The sequence below is a fragment of the Pongo abelii genome, chromosome X (assembly GCF_028885655.2).
Source record: "Pongo abelii isolate AG06213 chromosome X, NHGRI_mPonAbe1-v2.0_pri, whole genome shotgun sequence".
NCBI lineage: Eukaryota > Metazoa > Chordata > Mammalia > Primates > Hominidae > Pongo > Pongo abelii.
The window spans coordinates 36,511,879-36,536,112 of NC_072008.2; the positions used below are offsets into that span (position 1 = coordinate 36,511,879).

The 24,234-nt window shown below is 35.3% G+C and overlaps 1 protein-coding gene across 1 annotated transcript in view; it reads left to right on the plus strand.

Moving 5' to 3' along the window:
- Window positions 1-24,234, plus strand: part of CFAP47 (cilia and flagella associated protein 47) — a 466,299-nt gene that overhangs the window by 258,716 nt on the left and 183,349 nt on the right. The window contains exons 40-42 of the mRNA XM_024240715.2: window positions 5,290-5,367; window positions 14,565-14,635; window positions 15,991-16,136. Of these exons, the coding sequence (XP_024096483.2) occupies window positions 5,290-5,367; window positions 14,565-14,635; window positions 15,991-16,136 (295 nt within the window). The remainder of the gene's footprint in view (window positions 1-5,289; window positions 5,368-14,564; window positions 14,636-15,990; window positions 16,137-24,234) is intronic.

Sequence of the window (24,234 nt, forward strand, 5' to 3'; positions counted from 1 at the left end):
TTTGATGGGGTTGTTTGTTTTTTTCTTGTAAATTTGTTTGAGTTCATTGTAGATTCTGGATATTAGCCCTTTGTCAGATGAGTAAGTTGCAAAAATTTTCTCCCATTTTGTAGGTTGCCAGTTCACTCTGATGGTAGTTTCTTTTGCTGTGCAGAAGCTCTTGAGTTTAATTAGATCCCATTTGTCAATTTTGGCTTTTGTTGCCATTGCTTTTGGTGTTTTAGACATGAAGTCCTTGCTCATGCCTATGTCCTGAATGGTAGTGCCTAGGTTTTCTTCTAGGGTTTTTATGGTTTTAGGTCTAACGTTTAAGTCTTTAATCCATCTTGAATTAATTTTTATATAAGGTGTTTTCTTAATAGTTACCCTGAGGATTACAATCAGCATCTAATGTAAAACAATGTAACTCAGATTAATACCAACTGAATTTCAATATAACTCAGAAACTTTATATCTGCAATGTATCTCTTTTTCCTGGCCTTTCCCTAGTGTTATTATACCAATTTCATCTTAATGCATTATAAGCCCATAAAGCAGTTTTATGTTTATTGTCCTACTCCTGCTTATTTTATGCTTATTTTTTTTGTCTTTTTCTTTTTCTTCGTTTTTGTGGAGAACAGGGTCTCGCTGTATTGCCCAGGCAGGTCTCGAACTCCTGGGCTCAAGCTATCCTCCTGCCTCTGCCTCCCTGAGAGCTGGGATTACAGGCACCAGCCACCGTACTTGGTTATTTTAAATGAGAAAGGCAAATATAAAGAGTTGCAAAGAAAATGAAAATTTATAGCTTGTTTTTAAATATATATTTACCAGTGTAGTCACCTTTCTTCATGCCTTTTATTATCTCATGTGGTTTTGATTAATTTCTTGTGTCCTTTTATCTCAGCTGAAATATTTCTTGTGCCACAGTTCTGATAGTAATGGATTGTTTTAGTTTTTCTTTACTTTAGAATATCTTTTCTCCTTCATTTTTGAAGGACAGTTTTTTTGTTTTCTTCTTTTCTTTTTTTTAAAATTTTTTTGAAGGAGAGTTTTTTCTGTATACATTGTACTTCATCAACTCTATTTCTTGCAGTGTACTGAATATGTAATCCTATTGTCTTCTATCTTCTAGCATTTCAGATGGAAAGTCAGGTGTTAATCATATTAAGGAGCCACTGTAGGCACTGAGTCAATTTTGTATTGCTACTTACAAGATTGTCTATATCTTAGCCTTTCCACTGTTTGATTATTATTATCTATATGTGGATTGCCTTACGTTTATCCCACAAAGTGTTCTTTGTGCTTCTTGGATGTGGAAATTAATGTTTTTCATCAAATTTTAGAAGTATTCATTCTTTATTTTTAATTTTTTTTTTACCTCTTTCTCTCTCTCTTGTCTTTTGGAAATTCTCATTAGACTTATGTTGGTGTCCCACAGGCATCTGGAGCTCTGTTGGTTTTTCTTTATTATTTTTTCTTCCTGTTCCTCAAAATGAATAATATCAATTGACGTATTTTTAAATGCACTGCTTCTTTTTTTCTTTTGCCATACCAAACCTGCTGTTGAGCCCCTCTAGTAATTTTGAGTTTCAGGGATGTTATTTTTCAATTCTAGAATTTCTAATTGGTTCTTTTGTATCATTTCTATCTATTTAATTGATGTTGTCTATTTGGTGACACATCATTGTATCTCATATGCAGGATTAAAGATCTTTGACATATTTTGGGGATCAGGCAAGTTAGTTTAATCCAACACATGGGCATCTTTTCCCCCATATGTTCCTCTCATGTTTCATCAGGCTTTTGTTTGACCCAGCTGCTGCAGCAATCTCACACATAATTGCTGTGGATTGATTTCAGCAAACGTCCTGGTGTGGCAGGTGTTCTCCCTTAAGTCAGGTCAAATAAAGACAAATACATTACAAATTAAGGCTTGAAGTTTTCCAGGAAGCAGCAAGACAGGTTAGATAAAAACAGTGCTCAGGAATAAGACTTTTTTGAAGAAGTCCAATCTCAGTCTTTCCCTTCTTCAGGTTGTAAGCTACAGAGTTTTACAACTTCCTTGGGTGCAAGGCTGCTGCAGAGCTGTCAAAAGGAGGATGGGAGTTACAACACACAAGTTCCAATGCAACAAACTCCACTGATCTTACCAAAGTTTGGCATTTTTCTTGGATGAACACTACTCCTGAGATTGTTGCATGCCTCTCTGTATTTACCACTGTTCTGAAAAAGTTAATTTTCACAACTCTTACCAGTGGTTTTTGTTGCTTATATAGAGGGATAAATGTATGGTGGTTCTAACACTGTTATTCTCTGCCTTTCTTTCATTGGTTATCTAGTTTTGTAATTTGAAAAATATTTTATGTTTTAGCTTAGGCTCTTGCTTCTCAAAGTGTTATCCTTGGATCAGTAGCACCAACATCACCTGGGAGCTTGCTAGAAAGACAAAATTTCAGGCCCACTTCAATCCAATTGAGTCAGAATCTGCATTTAATAACATCTCCAGAAGATTTGTTTTTACATTAATATTAGAATCATGTTGTTCTAGGTCAGCAGGTTTCAAAGTTTAATAAATGGGTGAGGCCAGGCTTGGTGGCTCATGCCTGTAATCCCAGCACTTTGGGAGGCCAAGGCGGACGGATCACGAGGTCAGGAGTTCAAGACCAGCCTGGCCAACATGGTGAAACTCAGTCTCTACAAAAATTCAAAAAAAATTAGCCGGGCATGGTGGCATGCACCTGTAATCCCAGCTACTTGGGAGGCTGAGGTGGAAGAATCACGTGAACCTGGGAGGCTGAGGTTGCAGTGAGCCGAGGTCGTACCGTTGCACTCCAGCCTGGGCGACAGAGTGAGACTCCATCTAAAAAAATAAAAATAAAAAAATTAAATAAATGGGCAAACTATATTAAAAGCATCTTAAGAACTTGTTTTAAATAAAGACTTCTGGAACCCATTCCAGACCTGCTTAGAATTCATGTAGGTAGAACTTTGGAAATCTGCATTTTGAACAAACTTTAAGTAATTATTATGCAGATTGAAGTGTGAGAGCTGCTGATTTAGAAACTGCAGTTATCAAGTAGGATTATTTTTTTCTTTTAACAGGTAGTTCATATTGCATTTTTACAGTTAATATTTCTATATATTTTAAGAAAACATGTTCTTTGTATTTAAGCAGGGATGATTCAGACACATGTAGATTGCTATTTTGTCTCAAAATGGTATATGTACAGTGTATAAAAATATGATATTTATTATGTTGGGCTAGTCATTTTATTTGTGTGTCAAATTATATGATCCTTGTGACTACTTTTTAGCCAGAACAGATTATCAGCAAAATAAATTTCTCCAATTAGTTACCTTGGATTTATAGAAATATAAATAAATGTTGGAATATTCTTCTGCCTCATAATTTTATGAAATTTAGATGAGAATTTAGAATTTAGTAGCTGACTTTAAATGTAAATTACTCTCTGGAGAGGAATTCTTCTTTATGTATTTGCCTAATTGTGACTTAATAATAATATAGGTGAATCTGGTAGTCTGACAGATATTTCACAAAGTTCACAGTTTACATTTTACTATATTTAATTTTTTCTGTTTAAAATTTTTTACTATTTAATATTCACATAATTCTTTATAGTTCTTATATGAAAGCATCAGAAATATCAATTTAAAACAATAGTACAGAATCTGATGTTGGCATTAGTTCAGCCACTGTGGAAAGCAGTTTGGAGATTTCTCAAAGAACTTAAAATAGAGTTACCATTTGGTCCAGCAATCCCAATAGTGGGTATATACCCAAAGATAAACAAATCATTCTACCAGAAATACACATGCACTCGTATGTTCATTGCAGCACTAGTCACAGTGAGAAAGACATGGAATCAACCTAGGTGCCCATCAATGGTGGATTGGATAAAGAAAACATGGTACATATGCACCATGGAATACTCTGCAGCCATAAAAATGAAGGAGATCGTGTTCTTTGCAACAACATGAAAGCAGCTGGAGGCCATCATCCTAAGAGAATTGATGCAGAAACTAAAAACCAATTACCACATGTCCTTATTTATAAGTGGGAGCCAAACATTGGGTACACATGGACATAAAGATGGGAACAATAGACACTGGCAACTACTAGAGGGCAGAGGGATGGAGGGGCAAGGACTGCAATACTACCTATTGGGTACTATGCTCACTATCTGGGTAATGAGATCAATTATACCCCAAACCTCAGCATCATGCAATATACCCACGTACCAACCCTGCACGTGAACTCTCTGCATCTAAATTAAAAGTTGAAAGTTTTAAAAATAATAAAATAAAAAATAAAAATTTGACTAAAGAAAAAATAGAATAAGAAAAATAATAAATTTTAGGATGTAGGAAAATATTGTGTTTTAGTTTATATATACATGCAGAGGTGTGTGTGTTTGTGTGTGTGTGTGTGTGTGTTTCAAGACTAAAACTTTCGATTAATTTATTACTAGCCTAGTTTTTCTCAAAAAGCTAGGATTTTGGGATCTCAATAACTGTTACATAGTAAAAGGGGTTTCCTTTGATAAATCAGGTTTGGATATTTTATTCTTAACAATATTTGACACAATCTGTTCACTTCTGAAGGTAGAATTAGCCATTCGTGACATGAATTTTCATGACATCTTTAATATACTGCTAGGGCATCATTTGTATGCTATTCCTACCCTATGATGTGAGCAGCCTGAGGCAAAAATGTTTGTGTTTCCAGAACCTCATGCCCTACAAGTAAGAAACAAATGCGTCTCTATAACTATTTCTTGAATATATAAGCATTGTCATATAGGAAGACTTTCCATTGCTGTGTGATTTCAGAAGATGACATAATTATTAACATACTGATTGACTAGCTACCCACATCTCATGTCCACTCCTGAAAGAAACATTTTTCTTTTACGGAAATAGGTTTAGAAATTATGAAACGTGTACAGCTCTGGTGATGTGTAAGACCAGTGTGACATTTCCTCTTTGTTTCTGGAATATAATTTGACCAGTCACTTGTCTTCTAAATGTCCTTGCTATGAGAATTCAGTGCTGCCATTCCATATAAAAAAGATACTATGTTTCACATATTTCCATTCCTGATCTTTCCCTTCTTTCTAACATATATCTTCTGAGTTGCAGAATGAAAGCACATGGATTTTTTAAACTGTAGTTTATTCTGATTCTAAGGATATTTTGTGAATGATAGGAAAAAATAAAACAAGAATGTTTTGTGGTTATCTGAATTTTGTTGCAATCAATTAAAAATAATTATTTCTTCATTTATTCCAGTGTCATTTTGGTGGAATCCTCAACATTTGTCTCTTCGCCAACAAAGTTAACTGAATCCAGGCAATACCCGAAACATGAGTAAGTGTCTATATTTTGTACTCATAAGTATCTGAGAAAAAGTTTTGAGAAGTAAGTAGTCAAGGAAACTAGTTATATAATTACAAAATAGTTTTCATTTATTCAAAATGTTTAATTTACCTAATTCACACTCGTATCCAAATATATATGTTACTAGATTCATGTGCATACAAATTGAATAAATCTGAACTTAATTAAATATAGTCGATTTTCATTATTTGTGGTAGTTATGTTCTATAAAATTGCTACACATATTATGTTTCTGCATACTGAGCCATTATTCCAAGAAGAAACACATATAATCATACAGATTACAATAGTAAACTCTAAAAATAACCGATCATGGAAGACTCTATTTTCTTTTTTTTTTACCAAATGAAAACAAAGTTCAGAAGTATCAGATGACTTTCCTGACACTGCCCCAATAAAAGGCATCAGAGAAGGTATTCAAACCCTGTCCACTAGGCCTGAGTGTCTTGCATTACTCTGCACTGCCCACTATTGTCTCTACCTCTTGTCATCTCTATACTTTTATAAGGATCAAAATAAGAAGGCCCCTTTGTCACCTTGTTTGACCTCAGCTGCGAATTGGTGCAACCGGTGACGAGAACTTTTCACCACTCTGTGCATGTCCTTTAACACCATGAAAGCACCACGAGTATTGATTTTGGGGTTGCAAATACATTTTAGGAAGCAGGTGGATTTGCAAATATGGAATTCGTGGATGATGAGGATTGACAGTATTTAAACTTATTCTACCTACTTTATGAGGGCTATATTTAGTTTATAAAGAAATTTGCTGAATACAGAAACAGGATTTTTAAAAAATTGATTGTTTTATGTTGCTCCTTTGTTTTACACTATAGAATCACTATATAAAATTAAGTACAATTAAAAACAATGTTATCAAGGTTAAAGAAAGTTAAGTAAAGAGAAAATAATGTAGATGTCTATTAATGAAATGCATGCCTATGTTGACCATTACTTCTATGTTTTTAGTTTATTTCATACCCTTGTTTGTCTTTGTATAGTGCTTGACAGCATCAATATCATCCTTTTAGATCCAAAAATATATCAAGGGGCAAGAATTTGACAATTTAGATGACAGGAATTCCCAGTGTCATTAGAAACCGTTAAAGTGCTTGTACAGATCTTGCTAAGATTAAAATGAGTATAGTTTTTTTTTTTTTTTTTTTTTTTTTAAAAAGTGACTTGTATTTAACTTAACACTTTTGGGAGATTATATGAGTTGCATCTATTATGAGATGTTTGATTCCTTCAATGGTTATTCTGTGAGAAAAGTTATTAAAGAAGAAACCATTTTTGTCTCACTGAATTTATTTTATTGAATGCCAATGTCATGCTTACCTAGGGCTTTTGAAGTCTTGCTTTCACATTTTGCTTTAGTGAACAATAAAATATGAATTGATGTATTGAGCTATAAGGTAGCATTAAAGATACCAAAAGAATAAGAGGATTGTAGGTATTTTATGTTAATTTCTTTGTAGATGTGAAATTCAAGTTTTACTGAAGTATTGCTAAAAACACTTCTGTAAACAGTTCTCCTAGATTTTTATCTTTTCAGTCCCTTGATTCTTCTTGATTAAGTGGTTGCTTTGTGATTGTAGATTTTGCCTGAATGGACTTCAAATAACTTCTTCACATTAATTGTGTAAAATTTATAGTATATGGTAAATTAGAGTCAGATCTTGAAGTAACACTGTAGGTATCTGTGAGTATAAATAACTCAAAATTGAATCAGTGTAATGAACAGAAAAATTGAGTATACTTTCAGGATTTAGAAAACAAAATATGATTTCTGCATCTCAAATTTATCATGTTTTTCTTTATATAATACTCTGGAATGGGTTTGATTAGATCCAGAGTTCTGGGGTTATTGAAGCCATGGAATCTAAAGCTACAGGTAAGGTTATCTTTTTTGTGGTATGCTCCCCAAATCAAAAAGAAAATAGAGCAAACAATTATAAAAGCATTTACAATTTAATTTTTCCAGGAAAGGAAACCTTGGTAGTACTCATCCCAAATAATTACCAATTCAGCATGAAATATAGCTTAAGAAGTGTGTCTGTCATGGTCCCAAGCATTATTGATCATTCTTTCTAATTAGTGTCATACATTTTATTTATAATGCTATATTTCCTTACTTCTTCTCTCAAGCCTTTCTGTGATGAAAAACAAAACAAAACAACAGCCAAAAAAAACTTAAAGATGCTGAGACATTGAGTGTTGGGTCAGAGAGAACATTGATCCCAAATAAAGCAGTCAGGCTCATGCAGATTAACTCTCCAAGAATAACTCAGAGCCATACATTTAAAATACTGGGGATTTACTCATGTGTACCCCTGTGAAGACTGTCTCCTAAATCAAAGGCAAGGGCAATTCTTATAAAGGCAAAAGCCACAAAGTTTCTCAAGGAAGAGGGCTTGTCAATTAATGCAAGCTCTTGGTTTATCATTTAGGGACTAGCATGAGATGATGGCTGAGGCCCAAATCCATATGTTGACTTGAGATAAAGTAGTCTTAAGTTCACACAAAAGGTTGTTTTTCTGACAGTTCTAAAAAAAAGAAGTTACTATGGCTCCTTCATCTGGAATTCTGCCGGCTTCCTGTATAACACCTCCAGACTCTAGATCATATAGCACGAAAATCTGTATTCAGTTTCTGAGGGACTGATTAAACTATCCAGAGCTCCGACAATCAAATCCACTTCTTAGGCAATGGAAAGGAAGATGCACAAGGATAAGAGTGTGCCCTTTTTCTATTAGGGAAAGTTGCCAGAAATACCACACAGCACTTCTGTTTGTAGCCCATTGGCCAGATTTTAATTAAATGACCAAACCTAGCTGGAAGAAAGACTGAGAAACCTCCTTTCTCCATACACATCTAAATAAAATTAGGGTTTTGTCAATGAGGAGAAAAGGAAAATGATTATTGGGGTAATTAGCCAAGTCTCCACCATGAAGGGACACAAAGACTTTTATCCGCAAGTGGCACAAAATGATCTAATATTTCATCAATCTGGCTTCTTTGGCATAATGAGGCATTTCTATCTTTAAGTATGTCTTAATAAAATAATACTTAGTAATGTTACACATTACTTTTAAAAGCTTTTTATTGTTTGTCTTGAAGAGATTTCCATATACAAACTGAAATTTAATAACATGTATTTTAAATCATGACCAGAATGAAAGTCGATACTAATGCCTCTATGATTAATTTTCTTATGCAATCCACCATATAATAATCATTATATTGTCTCAATAAAATTCTAGTATAATCTCTATGTTTAATCAGCATGGTAGCAAGTAAAACAAGAAAATGTTTTTTAAAAACTCCATAAATAAACTGGATTTTTTAAAGAGGTTTTCTCAAATGTTCCTGTTTTCCTGTACTTAGGCTCATGGTAATATTGCACTTCTCCACCAGTGTGGAATTTATGTGTCAACATATAGCCTATTTGGCCAGTGGTATGTGAGGAGAAGTGCTGTATGTTATTTCCAAATGGTAGCTTTAAGAACCAGTGAGAAATTTTTCGTGTTCCCTTCTCCTGCCACAGCTATCATTGAAACACATATAGAAGGGAGCCTCCTGGTCAGGCATGCTGGCTCACGCCTGTAATCACAGCACTTTGGGAGGCTGAGGTGGACAGATCACTTGAGCTCAGGAGTTCAAGACCAGCCTGGGCAACATGGTAAAACCCTGTCTCTACTAAAAATACAAAAATTAGCTGGACATAGTGGCGGGTGCCACTACTGGTAGTCATCTCAGCTACTTGGTAGGCTGAGGCATGAGAATCATTTATGCCTGGGTGGCAGACGTTGCAGTGAGATGAGATTGCGCCGCTGCACTCCAGCGTAGGTGACAGAGTGAGACCCTATTTCAAAAAATAAAAATAAAGAAGAAAGGAGCCTTCTTCACCAAGGATCCCTGAGTGTACCCTCCACCTTGATAGACATGTAGCATTAGCAAGAAATAAACTATTGTGCTAATCCATTGATACATGAGGTTGTGTGTTATTGCAGCATGACCTAGCTTATACTATTAACTGATACTCCTCCTCAGATTCACGTCAGCTAATATCTCTCCAAATAATACATTTTCTCTTCTTAAGTGAGTAGTAAAGTATGAAATAGTAAGCATTGTTAAACTGGCTTTAAAATAATGATAGACTCGTCTATTTAAAAAGCCTCCATGAGCTGCTCTTTGTAAGCAATCGGATACATATATTATAAAATAACCCGTTTGGAACCACATGAATGATAAAACTTTATATTCATCACACATTTTACTTTGTGGGGACATGATCCATGAGCATAATGAGAGCATTTAGTAAGTTCTTATTCTAATGAAACCCAAAGGAATTATCAGGAACGTATCAGTGTTGGCAACTGATTTTAGCCAAACCTTGAAACTAATGAATGGAACAGCTGGGCTCAGAAATGAGTACTTTGGCAATTATTTCTAATGGTTATAAGACCTGCTGTGTTTTTTTTTTCCAGCAATATTGAGTTATTTAATCATTCAACATATTCTTATTAAGTGGCAGCTTAGGCACTGGAAAAACATAAAGATAAATGAGTCACATATCTGGCCCTCGAGGAACCAATCACCAAGCAGAAAACAAAAATCCCTACCAGTGGAGGAAGTTTTACAGCGAAGAAAATATTTGTTAGTATTAGATGAAAGTATTAGATGACAAAAATACTCTATGATCTGATTGCTTAAGAATATTACTATCTAGATGTTATGGAGAATTTCATGGAAGAGAAGACATTTTAAAAGAAGCATTTTGGTATTTTCTCTTATTATAAACAAATTGTGACCTGAAATATGAGTAAGATCTTGATGGCCAGAATCTAGAGAAGGAGGAGAACTCTCCTATGAGCATAGGAACATGGGTGGAGGGAATTCCAAAAGCAATGGGTAGGGGCATGCAAGGGGAAATAAAAGACATATAAACTGCAGGGCCAATATAGGAGCATAGGAATTAATGTTGAGAAGGTAACAAAGTGTTTATCATTCTGCTTTGAAAGTATTTCTCACAAACCTATGTTTTATTGTAGACTGTGTGCTCCATGAGCTTAGGGGCTTCATCATTAATCTCTATGTCTCAGAAGAGCTTGGTTCAGAATTGCAACCAAAAATGAAAGAAGGCCCTGATAGAGATAATTTTCTGGGTCTTGATTTTTGTTAAAAAAAAAAAAAAAAAAAAAAAGACTGGTTGCAGTGGCTAACGCCTGTAATCCCAGCACTTTGGGAGGCTGGGGCGGGAGGATCACCTGAGGTTGGGAGTTCGAGACCAGCCTGACCAACATGGTGAAGCCCTCTCTCTATTAAAAATACAAAATTAGCCGGGCATGGTGGCTCATGCCTGTAATCCCAGCTACTCAGGAGGCTGAGGCAGGAGAATCGCTTGAACCTGGGAGGCGGAGGTTGCAGTGAGCCACGATTGTGCCATTGCACTCCAGCCTGTGCAACAAGAGCAAAACTTCGTCTCAAAAAAAAAAAAAAAAAAAAAGAAAGCTGGATTCTGGAGACTCATGATTTTAAAATATTTCTTTTTACTATACTGAATAATTAGGAACAATTAGAATTAGGCAAGGGCCTTAGTCTGTTAGGGTGCTATAAAAAAATACTATCGATTGAGGGGCTTAAACAACAAATATTTATTTTGCACAGTTCTGGAGGCTGGGAGGCTGGGGAGTCCAAGACAAAGGCATTGGCAGTTTCGGTGTCTGGTAATGGCCACATTCCTGGTTCATAGAAGACAGTCTTCTTGCTGCATCCTCACATGGCAGAAGGGGTGAGGGAGCTTTCTGGAGTCTTTTTTATAAGGGCACCTATCTCATCCATGAAGACTCCACTTTTCTGACCTTTGGGAGGTCTTCACCTCTCAAAGACCCCACCTCTTAATACCGTGAAACTGGGGATTAGATTTCAACAAATGAATTGAGGGGGTCAGGGCAGGGGAAGCACATTCAGTCTATAGTAGCTAGTCTCTAAAGAAAGCAGAGTGAATTGAAGGCCAAGTATGGTAGTTATCTTCCATGATCCTATTCTTTTAGATTAGGATTTCTTAACTTTTGAAAATGTTATCAGGCTCTTTGGTTCTCATGAAGGCAATTGCACTTTGAAGAATAGTGTTTTCTAAACATATAAGATAAGATGTAAGGATTAAGACTATCTTAGTCTGCATGGGCTGCCGTAACAAAATGCTATGGACTGGATGGTTTAAATAACACAAATTTATTTCTCATGATTTTGGAGGCTGGGAAGTCCATTATCCGGGTGCTGCAAGATAGATTTTATTCTGTGTCCTCTTCTGGTGGCTTGTAGATGGCTGCCATCTTATTATGTGCTCATATGACCTCTTCTACATGTGAGAATGGGCAAAGAGAGAAAGCTCTCATGTATCTCTACTTATAAGAATGCTAATTCTATTGGATCAAGGCCATTGTGATCTCAGTAAAGCCTAATTACCCCCTTATATTTCTCATTTCCAAATACAGTCACATTGGTGGTTAGGATTTTAACATATAAATTTGGGGGTGAAGGGCACCATGCAGTCCATGGCACAAAGGAAATGAATATTACAATAGATTATCAAAATATTTTAAGAGTGTAATATAATAAAATATATACTTCTTTATTAACAGACATAATGGTGAAGTTAATGCCTACTGTACTTTAAAAGCAGTGATGAACATAAATAATATCTTAAGATATGAACTGAGATGTGGTATAAACATATCTGTGATTATTTGGTGACCAAATCATAGGTATGCTTAATACTACTGTGGTTTGATTTAAATTGTTGTTAAGTTAGTGGAAGTCAAGCTGAAATTTTTTCCCCATTCAAATTTGTAGATCAACTCTGCCCTTCTATCTTAGGACTCCTTGCTTTAGACACTTCTCAACTGCTCAGGGGTCAAGGTGGTGCAAAACACAGCAAATATTTCATTTTTACTAGCCTCTAGATATCCGCTGGGCCTTTTATTGAGAAATACCTATGTATATCAAGATAGAATGAATCTAAAACTTAATGCTCTCTAGTTTTCATGATGCATGTGGCATTCAAAGGGCATGATGCATCAAAACTAGACTTGAACCAGACATTTTGCTATTTGGTTGAGATACAGCCTTGAATGTCTGTCCTGAATTAACTTCATGAAGGCTTATGATAAACATCTTCCTAACCCTTTTGGTAGAGGTTTGAGTAGGAAATCACTTTTTGGGTTGATTTAGTCATACCCTTAAGCGAATCAATCCAATGCCATTTTTATCATTTTAGCTTGAAAAGAGATGCATACCACTACTGCAGAGGAAAAAGAAATATTACCCCTTCACACCTCAAAAGTAGTTTCCACTCCCTGACTCTGGGCTACTACTGGGTTAGCAGGAAATATTTCACTGGTTGTTCTACAGTATTTTTTTAATAATTTTAGCCTCTTTTGATTCTATTTTTTCCCTAAGATTAAAGACTTACTCTTCTTTTAATTCAACAATAGTTTATGAGCATTTAGAAAGTGGTAGTGTGAACTGAGGTGCAAGGATTAACAAAAAGGTAAATAAAGTTCTTTTCCATTCTGTCTTTGGGACCCCGAAGTTTTGTAAAAATGTTAGATTTATCACTGGCTTTCTAGACTTAGAAACATTCATCAGGTAAAATAGAATTTTTCCAGTCAAATTATTTCATCAAATTATTTTCTGATGTCTTTTGTAATCATGATAACCATTGGATTCATAAGCAAGTCAATACAAATATCTAGGTCTGCAATGTGTTCTGTCTATCTTTAGCTTAAACAATCAATTGTTCTGGGTTTGAGAATCTCTTTTTGGGGATGAGGCAACTCTGATTTCTTCAAAAGGTACTTTCCTTACTTGTTTCCAACAAAATAGTAAAGGCAACAAAAAAGATATGAAGCCCACATTGGTCTGCTTTTCTACTCACTGTCATAAAAATGATTGAACTAGAGATTACAAGGATTGAACAAAATGAGGTTTGGAAATTATCTGTATATTTTAATCAGGCTTTCTACCCAGAGCTCCAATATCAAAGAAATAGCAATGGAGCCAAATATGGAGAAATAATAAGCAGTCTTTGTTATTCTTTCTATTCTGTATGGTCTCCCTTATAAATGCTAAGATATCAATTTATTGTGTCTATAGCAGTGTTAAAATGTTTATCAAATGTACGAATTATGTAAAATAATAAATGTTTTTATTTTAAAAAGGTACTACCTTTTTTAAAAAAAAGATATAATTTACAGTGCTAACCAGAATACCTGTGAGTGTAATTAAGCCACAGAATAACTGTAAGAAGTGGTAAGTAACCTCATTACAAATGTGGTGTAAGGAAAATACAGTATAGTGTTATTCATCAAAATCAAATGGTGAAAAGGAATGGATAACTTTAGAATAACTTTACATGTAAAGAGTCAAAATATTTTACAGCATCAAATTCAGGGAAAAGCAGATGTCAAAGTGAGCAAATATGGGATTTTGTGTTCTCAGAAAAAAATCAGGTAATCAATATCTCTAAACCAAAATAGTAATTGACAGCTTATTGAGCAAAATAATCATGAGTACTACAAGAAGAGTGATATGGGTGAAACTGATGGGTTCTGGAAGACCTGGAACCTTTCAAGGGAGGCAGTTGCTTCAGGCTGTGATCTACTAGTTTGTTTTTAGAAATGCAATCAGAAATTAATCAAATTCCAAAGTCTTCTTATACCTTTCTAAGAAACAAGCAAATGTGGAAATAATAAACTTAGAGAAGGGAAATCAATTTCTAGAACCACTTTTGGAAAAAGTACCTATTTAGTCCTAAATTGAGATCATCCACGTTTTGAGTCTTTGGATTAGGGTTTCTATTATTATCAAATTTGCACTTCTCTACAGTACTGTATTTTAAAGTGAAAATAATCATTTTATCAATTTTTTGAAAAGAGTGGTGGAAATATGGATGTTTGTTAGTTTTCTTTTTGTATTTTTATGTTTTTTAATTTCCAAAACAATGTGAACATCAAATAATATTTGAAATATATCTATGGTCTTTTCATATCATTTGTACTTAGCCATAACTTTCAAGGCTCTATATGATTTAACTAATATGAAGAATTGTTTTTGAGTTTTGTTTGTGTTGTTGATGTTGTTTTCCTATTTTCTTGTGTCAGTGATGATATGAGTAGCAGTGGGAGTGACACTGATCAGGGCTGTTGCGATTCCTCAAATGTCTTACATACCTGTGAGTACCTAAATAAAAGTTTTTATTTGTTTTCATGTCTGATTTTTATGTGCAAAGCATAATATGAAATGAAATATTCAACAGGGATGGTTACAAGGATAGACAGAGTGGTAAGCTCTGGGGATTGCTGGCTGATTTGAGGCTGAAGCATAGGTCCTGAGTCTTTTCCCTTGATGACCCTTTGGACAACTCTGCACACATCTCTCCTTTCACTGCCAGTCTACTTCCCTCCAATGTACAAAGAATGTGTTTAGATATATGGCCTATATGTCTCTTCTGGCTTATTCCAAATTGTTTAAACTTATTTTGGGGACAGGTATCACCAAGTTTAGAGTTGTAAGGGGAGCATTTTATTTCATAAAATTACTTTATGAAATAACTATAGGTCTAGAAAAGATGGATATAATGATTGGTAGAACAAATGGACATAGGAATGTTCTGGTTATCTAGAGCTGTAGAACAAACCACCTCAAATATACTGGCATAAAACAACAAAAATTAATAATAATGGTTATCTCTCATACATCTGGGGTGACTGGCCTTAGCTGTGTAACTCTAGCTCGTGGTCAAATGGAGGCTGGGGCTTGAGTCCTTTCAAAGTCTTCTTCACTCACATGTCTGGCTGTTAATGCTGCCTTTTGTTTGGGACATCTGCTGGGGCTCTTGGCCTGAACACTTACTCATGGCTTCTCCATGTGGCCCAGGCTTCTTTATGGGATCTTGTTAAGTTCTAAAGTGAGGTGAGCCAAAAAAGAAAGAATTGGCAGAATTGAGTTACATTATTTGATCTAGTGTCAAAAATCACACTGCTTCACTTTTGCTGCATTCTAGCATATGATTTGTAAGGATCAAGTCACTAAGTCTGGCCCACTACATCATCATATTTAAGGCAATATCAAATAATGTGTGGACATGTTTTAAAACTGCTAGATAGATAAATGGAGCTCCATGGCACAATAGGTTAGTGTGCCATACTTAGATAGATATATAGATAATACATCCTTTGTTTCCAGTTTAAGTTATCCATTGTACCCTGTGAAACATTGCATAGTCCACACAAATTTGAAGATTCTTGGATGACCACTTTGTTTCGTATATCCTGACTAATTTTACACATTAGTGAAATTCTTCGTAATGAAATTATGTATTAAGGAATCTTTATAGAGGGTCATAATTAAGCATTGTTTCATAACAAGGTTGATCTAGGGTCACTGTATTTTCATTAACAAATGTATGTATCATCTTCAAGTCTTACATGCTAATGTTATGAACATTTTTGATACCAAAACTTTAATCACTAAATGAACAGCACTTACAAAATTATATGTCAACAAGCTCTGTTTATGTTTTGCTAGCAATTAAGTCCACTTTTATCAGAGAGTTCTTCTGCTCCATGCATACTGTTCACCTGGGAGTGAAAGGAACTTCAAGCCTAGAGCTCCGCTTTCTTCCCTTTAACATGCACGTGCGCTACTGTGTCATCATCTTGAGCAACAAAAAGGTGAGAACAGAATTGTAATCTGTGTGTTTATCACGAGCTGCCACTTTAATGGAGTAACCAACAGCAGGTGACTTGAAGGCAACTGGAGACTCTAGAAATGTGGATGATTTCAGCTCTCAAGTTACTAAGCAAAGAGCTTATCCTCAAGAATATCCACAGTTACACTAGTTGTGGGTAAATTTTATAATAGCTGCATAAAGCAGTGTCATGGGAGCAGAGTGACCTTTTTGTGGCTCTATTTGTATTAGTTATCCATAGCTTTGTAACAAATTATCACACACCAGGTGGCTTAAAACAAGACATGCTTATTATCTCACAGTTACTATATGTCACAGGTCCAGATATGACCTAGATAGATATTCCGAGGACAGTCTATCAAGTCTCCACTCAAGGGATTGACCAGAGCTGGATTCTCTTCAGAGGTTCAACTGAGGAAGGATCTGCTTCCAAACTCCCTCAACTTGTTGGCAAAATTCATTTCCTTATGGCTCTGGGATCCATGCCACCTACATTTTCAAAACTAGCAAGGGAGAGAGACAGAGAGAGTTAGAAAGGGGGAGAGGGACAGATGTGAGAGAGAAAGAGAGAGAGTTAGAGCCACCACTGAGGGAAGGTTTAGAGCATTACCTGCTTCCAGAGAGACACTGCTGTGTGTTGACCTTAGGAAGAAATTTATAACCCCCAGGATGTAGTCCCAAATTTGTCATCAGTTATGTGTACACTAAATCGAATACGTATACAGTGAAAAATGGTAATTGGAAAGAGGTATTGTACTTACCTGGTGTCTATGGCATTATTTACATGTGAAAAATAATATACCTATTAGAAATGTAAAATATAGTTTAATTTTACACTTAAAATTACCATTTAGAAGAAAAAAATGCCTTTTTATAGTAATGCTGAAACTTGTTGGTTAAATTCTTTTAAAGGAGATCAGGATTTAAGTAAATTCCTGCATATATAAAATTTGTGAAATGCAATAACTATATTGTGACCAGTAGTTTGATCAAATACTTCACAATCACTTTTATATATTAATTTGTAATATACCCCAACAAAATACCAGAGTTAATTCTCAATAGCATAGTAACAAGGTTGATTTTATTCTTTGACTTAGTCTATTGGAATATTAATATTAGCTTACACAAATTTAATATAATTAATCAAAATATAATTAACATGTTATCTCAATTTACTAAAAAGTAAATCTTGCTTACGTATGTTTTGTCCTTGTCAGAGAAAACATTAAAATAAGACAACAATCTTGAAATTATACTCCTATCAATTGAGAAACAATGCCCTCAATACAAAGTATTGCATTGAATTAATGTTTCTTACATGAAGAAGATCTATTGTTTTACACATTGCTAATTATATTAAAAATATAATAGTTAATCAAACATGCAAGCTCACCTAGTTAGCTACTGTTCTTTTTAAACGGGCCATAACTGCTTTACCATTAAGAACCACCTGTTGGCTGGGCGCAGCGACTCAAGCCTGTAATTCCAGCACTTTGGGAAGCCAAGGTGGACAGAATACCTGAGGTCAGGAGTTTGAGACCACCCTGGCCACATGGTGAAACCCCTTCTCTACTATCAGTACAAAAATCAGCTGGGCATGGTGGCACGCACCTGTAGTCCCAGCTACTCAGGAGGCTGAGGCAGGAGAATTGCTTGAACCTGGAAGGTGGAGGCTGCAGTGAGCCGAGATCATGCCACTGCACTGTAAGCCTGGGCAACAGAGTGAGACACTGTCTCAAACAACAACAACAACAATAAAAACCACCTATCGAAAACTGAAATTAGACCTCTACTTGATAGTTTTCCATGTATAAAATTGAAACATTGCTACCAACACTGTTATCAAGCAAAGACTATTTCTTTCATTTTGGCTCTTCTGTTTGAATTTTCAAATAAAGTTGAAAAGATTTAAAGAACAACTATTTAAAAACAGAATAGTTTTACAAATCTTACATTAGTGTTCATAGAAATTCTTAACTAAGGGAGAAACCTATGAAAGCCCTGAAAATTCATGCTATCAAATGCTACAGAGCCAAAAATGTTTTGCTCCAACGTGGAATGGAGCAAATTAGGTGGAGGAATTTCAAGCAGAATCAGTGCCCAGTCCCTGATGAATTGTACCTTTTAGGAGGAGGGGTTGACAGACCCCTTTACAAAGCACACAGACGTTGCAAAACACACAATGATGTATTGATAAAACCTTGGGGTTCTGTCTTCACTGTAGTCTCTAGCATGTGAACGCCCACTCTGTGTGATCCTGGGTTTTTATGCAGTAAACCACTTGGCATTTCTGAGCTGACCTGTGTAAGGGAGGCAAGGATATAAAAGAGGATGCCTCACCTGGGGGCTGAGTTAACAGTGGGTTCCAGTTGCAGCCATTTGCTGTGGTATAGCCAGCCCCCTCCCAACAAACCTTCAGTGTTTTTTATTGACTTGACCCAGAGCCTTCCTTCCACCTGGTAGATTTATCTTCTGGCCTTTTTTGTTCTCTGTCTACAAACCTTGCTTAGAACAAATTGAGACCAAAGTCCAGGCATTGCTGAATTGAAGAAGCCAGAAGGGAGGTCAGCATCCCAGAATAACTTATGTGAATTGGTCAGGCCCACACCAGGGTGCCATATACCAAAGTGAGTTTCAGCCTTGCCAAGTCAAGTTGGAAGTTAACAGGGAAAGCATGCCCACTCCCAGGTAGAAGACCCTGCAAGGCTTTCTTGTTGATTTATGGTCTATAATAATTTAGCCTAAGGGTATTAAGCACCAGTTCTTAAGTATATTAAATGTCATTTTGGCCATCTCCCATATATTTGCATAAATCAATAGGGCCACTCCTCTGATTCTTTCCACTATCAGTCATTTCATTCTCTCTCAGTCTTTTGTGTCTTCCTGTGTCTGGTGATGCAGAGATTAAGTTGGCAGTCTCTAATATGCATATATTTAAATATTTTCCAAGAATGTGCAACTTTTTTAATTATAATGAATATTTATAACATTAATACAGAATTTAACAGTATTGATTTTGCTTGTTTATTGAATGTGAAGGTAAAAACATTAAATTATATTATGCTAAAATCTTTATGTGATTTTATATTTAAGCAGACTAACTTTTGTTTTATTAGAGATATATTTATAGCTTGAGGAACTGAGTATTATTTGAGGATGCTTTCTTTTTTATTTTTCATGATTTATAATGGCAAGCCCTATTTCATTTGTCCTTTGATTTTTTTATTCAATTTGTCACAACTTTTTTCTTTTTTGGGGGAATGAGGATAACTACACTCCTCCCTACAGGTGACACCCCTGAATTCCTGGGGAAACATAGGCAAGATGAAATCCCATTTGGCCTATAATTGCTTTGAAGCATTTGTTAACCTCATAAAGCCTGCTGCCAATATGGGGGCAGGTTATGTCAACCTTGAAGTCTCTGTCAATGTGGCATATACTCACAAAGTTACAAAGATTCTCAGCTCCCTTCATACCGCAAGGCCTTTTTGCTCTTCAGCCACCCTCCTTTCTCCTATTAACCAGAAAACCCTCATCCTACAATAAGCAGTGCAGACTTTTTCAAGATAAACATGAAGAGAAAAATCTGAAAATTAGAATTTTGTACCTAATTGTCAGTTATTTATTTTTGGGCTACTCTCTCGGTTCCTTATCAACAGTACTATCAGATAGACTGTAAAGAGTCCACATGCCTGAGGTACCAACATTTTAGCTCTAGGGAATATCACCTCACATGACATGGCACAGCTGAGGAAACAGTAATTTCTATTTTCCAAAATCAATACTATTTTTATGGACCCTCTCATTCTACAAAGAAGTTGTAGAATATAGAGAATGACTATATCACATTTTAAAAGCTTGTATCCTTCAAGCTGGATTTCAATAATTTCATTTTATTATTCTGCTCACTCTTCCCAACATAGTTTAATTCACCAACAGTATACAGCCAATTTTCTAGGCAGAGAGAGAGTGAACATATGCAAAAGCCATGATCCCTGCACTCAAGGGACTCACATTCCAGTTGTATTAGTTCATTCTTGCACTGGTCAGCACTTGGTCCCAACCATTCAACAAGTCTCTATGAAGTTCCAGACTTTCCCTCATCTTCCTATCTCCTTCTGAGCCCTCCAAATGGCTCCAACCTCTGCCTCTTACCCAGTTCCAAAGTCCCTTCCACGTTTTCAGGTATCTTTATGGCAATACCCCAATTCTGGTACCAATTTTCTGTATTACTTCATTCTCAAACAACTATAAAGAACTACCTAGATTGGGTCATGTGTAATGAATGGAGATTTAATTGGCTTATGGTTCTGTGGGCTGTATAGCCTTCTGCTTCTGGGGAGGCCACAGGAAACTTGCAATTGTGGCAGAAGGAGAAGGAGAAACAAGCATGTCTTCACATGGCTGGCAGGAGAGAGAGAAAGAAAAAGAGTGAAGGGGGCGGTGCTACACACTTTGAAACAACCAGATCTTGTGAGAACTGTATCATGAGACAGCACTAGAGGAATGGTTCTAAACCATTAGAAACCACCCCCATGATCTAATCACCTCCTACCAGACCCCACCTCCAACTTTGGGAAATACAATTCAAGATAATATTTGGGTGGAGACACAGAGCCAAACTATATCACCAGTGGAGAAGGCAAACTTGCATAGGGCTGGCCTACGTCACACAGAAACTTTGCATGAATTTGAAATATAAGTGCCTCCTCCTGGTGAATTAGAGAAGCTTACTGAACATATGACACAGTCAAATGAATTAGAAAAACGCATCTCTTACTCAGTGGATGCTGCTTTGTGATGGGACATCCTTGTCCTTGACAAAATGCCCCCATGCAAGGCATACTCTTTGCTAGTATACATAGTGTCCTGAAACATGTCCACTAGTTTCCATAAAACAGTTAGACAGATTGTGACAATTTCTAGAATAGAAAGAAGAATTCATTTCTATATGATAGTGAAGACAGGGATAATTGATTAATACAGGAGTTTGATCAAGGATGAGTTGCCAATAAAACAAAGAGACTGGGCAGGAGAGATGGGTACTCCCAAGAAGATTCTATGAACACAGCAAAACAGCTAACTATGAAATCTCACGTACACATGGATTAATGATTCTGAGAATGGTTTCTTGGAAGTGATAGAAAATGGGTTGGATGGATAAATCAGACTGATATTGAGTAGGGCAGTTAATTTTAAGTTGAATTATTTATAATCATTATAATTATTATTGAAGCAGGAATCCAGTGGAAGCATAGGCAGGGCCTGATTTCATCTTTGTTTTAGAAAGCATCTTTGGTGCCAAAACAGATAGTAGATTACAGGTTGGAGAAAGGAACTGGAGATAGGGAGACTGGCTAGGAGATTTGTATTGTGTTAGACTGCTTCACATACTCCCTTTCTATACTGCCCTCGGCTATTCCCTCTGTAATTCTAGCAAGGGATTCCAAGGACCACAGTTTATATTGCTATAAAGATCAAACTTAATGACAGTTTGAGTGATGTTCGCATTTGAAGGGAAGGAAGTTTTCATTCACTTGCAGAGCAAATTGGTGACACATTTGAGTGAAATGGTTCTGAAAAATGTGGTGATCAAAGGAAAGAGAGACTGTAGATTTCATTGCCACAATGACTTCTAAAGTCTAAGGACAGCTTCCAGGTTTTTGAGGAAATAATGTCCTAAAACATACCACCAATTATTATTAAACAATCCATTAATAGTTTATGTCATTTAAATATATTTTATCTTCTCAAAATGTCTGTGGAATAATCTGTAAGGCATGCAATTAATGTTGTGTCAAAATTTTGTTAAAAAAATTCAACTGTTAAGTGCAGGTATACAAATCTTTTCATGAGTCTTCTAACCCTCACTGAGTTTCCTAGCTCCTAGCTCACCGCCTTAATTATTATAAATTGTTCTCTAAAAATATAATTTTAAATAACAGTGATTATTCTTACTAATCAGGTTTATATTATAATTTTGATAGCCAAATAGTGACCTATAATGATTAATGATCTCTCTTTAGCATATGGAATTTAACATTTGGAATTTTAGCTTAACTTCCATGTGCCTGTTTAGCCATCAAAATAATATAATATTGCTCAGCCTTCTCAAACAAATAAATCACAAAACGGGAAAGATCCGAACCCAAAATAAGAGAATAAATATGATTTAATACCTATGAAAAATCATGGAGATTTTGTGTCTAGGTAAATGCACTTTTTTGGGGGAAGATTGAGGTTATTTGTATCTAGAGGGCATCCATGACTTGTCAAAGGTTACCCAGCTAATTAGTGGCAGAGCTGGGATTAAAACTTTTGTGCCAATTCAGTGTTTGTATCCCTCTTTTCTGGGTAATTAACAGCTGGTCTTCTTGCAGATTTGCATGTAACTGTGCTATTTGAGGACTGCATTTAACTAGATACACAAGAGGAACAAAATATCTTCTGTAAAAGTTTCTTATAATTGACAATGAGCTTTGGCATCTTTCTGGAAAATACAATATATTTCTAATTAAGCATGCCAAACGGAAGTTATGAAATCAAAAGCTGGAAAAACTTGTATAGGTGATTATTAGAACAGCTCATGATGACAAACGTCTGCTAAGTGTCAGCTAATTTCATTTCCCTTGTCAAAGCTTCTAGATTTGGAATATGAGAGGATTTTCTACTTTAAAACAGCTTTTTATTTATTGCATTTCTGTGCCTTTCATGGTCTAATTTTATTCCAAGAAAAAGTGGAAGCAAATAATCAAACTATAGTAGAGATTATGGCTCTTCTGAATAATGTTCTGACACAGGCAAGATAGGCATTATTTTCGATTATATTAAGTGATTTTTTATATACAAAGAATATATTGATATTGAACATGTTAGTCAAAATAACTTTTTGAGATATGGTAATATACTGTGTGTGTAAGATGTAGAATTTAGTGGAAATTGAGTGGAGTCCTAGTTAATAATATTTTAATTGATGAATCAATGGCTGAGAAGATGTTGTAATTTATATTTGAGGAAAATATTCTGGCAAATAGCCATTTACTCCTTTTAAATTGACTCCCATAGGTTGGTATTCATTTTTACATGGTAGACAAGCCCTAGTTCAGGTTTTATTTGGGCACACATTAAAACAAACAGGTAGTTATAATAACTCTACACTCAATGAGTCTAATTGCTTATGCATATTTTGTTTTTGATAAAACAACGAATTTTTAGGTAATTAGTTATCTAATTTTGTTGTTTTGTCTAAAGATCTTCAGTCTTTAACTGATGCATTTTTCCTCTACTGGAATTACTGAATATTTTACATCATTAATTGTTGATCATTCAGTTGTATTTGTACAGAAACACATACAAACACACAAACACACAAATCACATTTCAAATGGCTAGCTTGGATTTTTGCTTGTAAAGTACGTGGCTGCTTAAGAAAATATACTATATGAAAATTGTGTATTATGTAGTATTTATTGCCAGGAGTGTATAGACTTAAATGATAAATAATATAAAACATTCAAAGTTTTTCATATTCCTTTTTCCAGCATGAACTATAGATAATTGTGGGTCTTAATTAATAAAATTTTATGGAACATTATCATACAGCAATAGACCACCAAATGAATTATAAACAAATCCTAATGGGGGGATAACAAAGCTATAAATAATAGACCTCACAGTGAGAAATTTTTCATTCTTATATTGTTTATAGACTAATTTTTAATTTCTACTCTTTCATTTGTTATCTAGATTTGTAATATTTTAGAATATGTATTTTTTGCATGATCAATTTACCTTTATATCATTGTTGACAAAAAGAGTCAAATGCTAAAATATTTGGGGAGATTTATTCTGAGCCTAATATGAGTGACCATGGCCTGTGACCCAGCCCCAGGAGATCCTGAGAACATGTGCCTTAGGTAGTCAGGATACAGCTTGGTCTTATACATTTTAGGGAGGCATAAGACATCAATCAATACATGTAAGATATACATTGGTTCTGTCCAGAAAGCAGGACAACACAAAGTGGAGACTTCCAGGTCATAGAATTCAATGATTTTCTGATTGGCAATTGGTTGAAA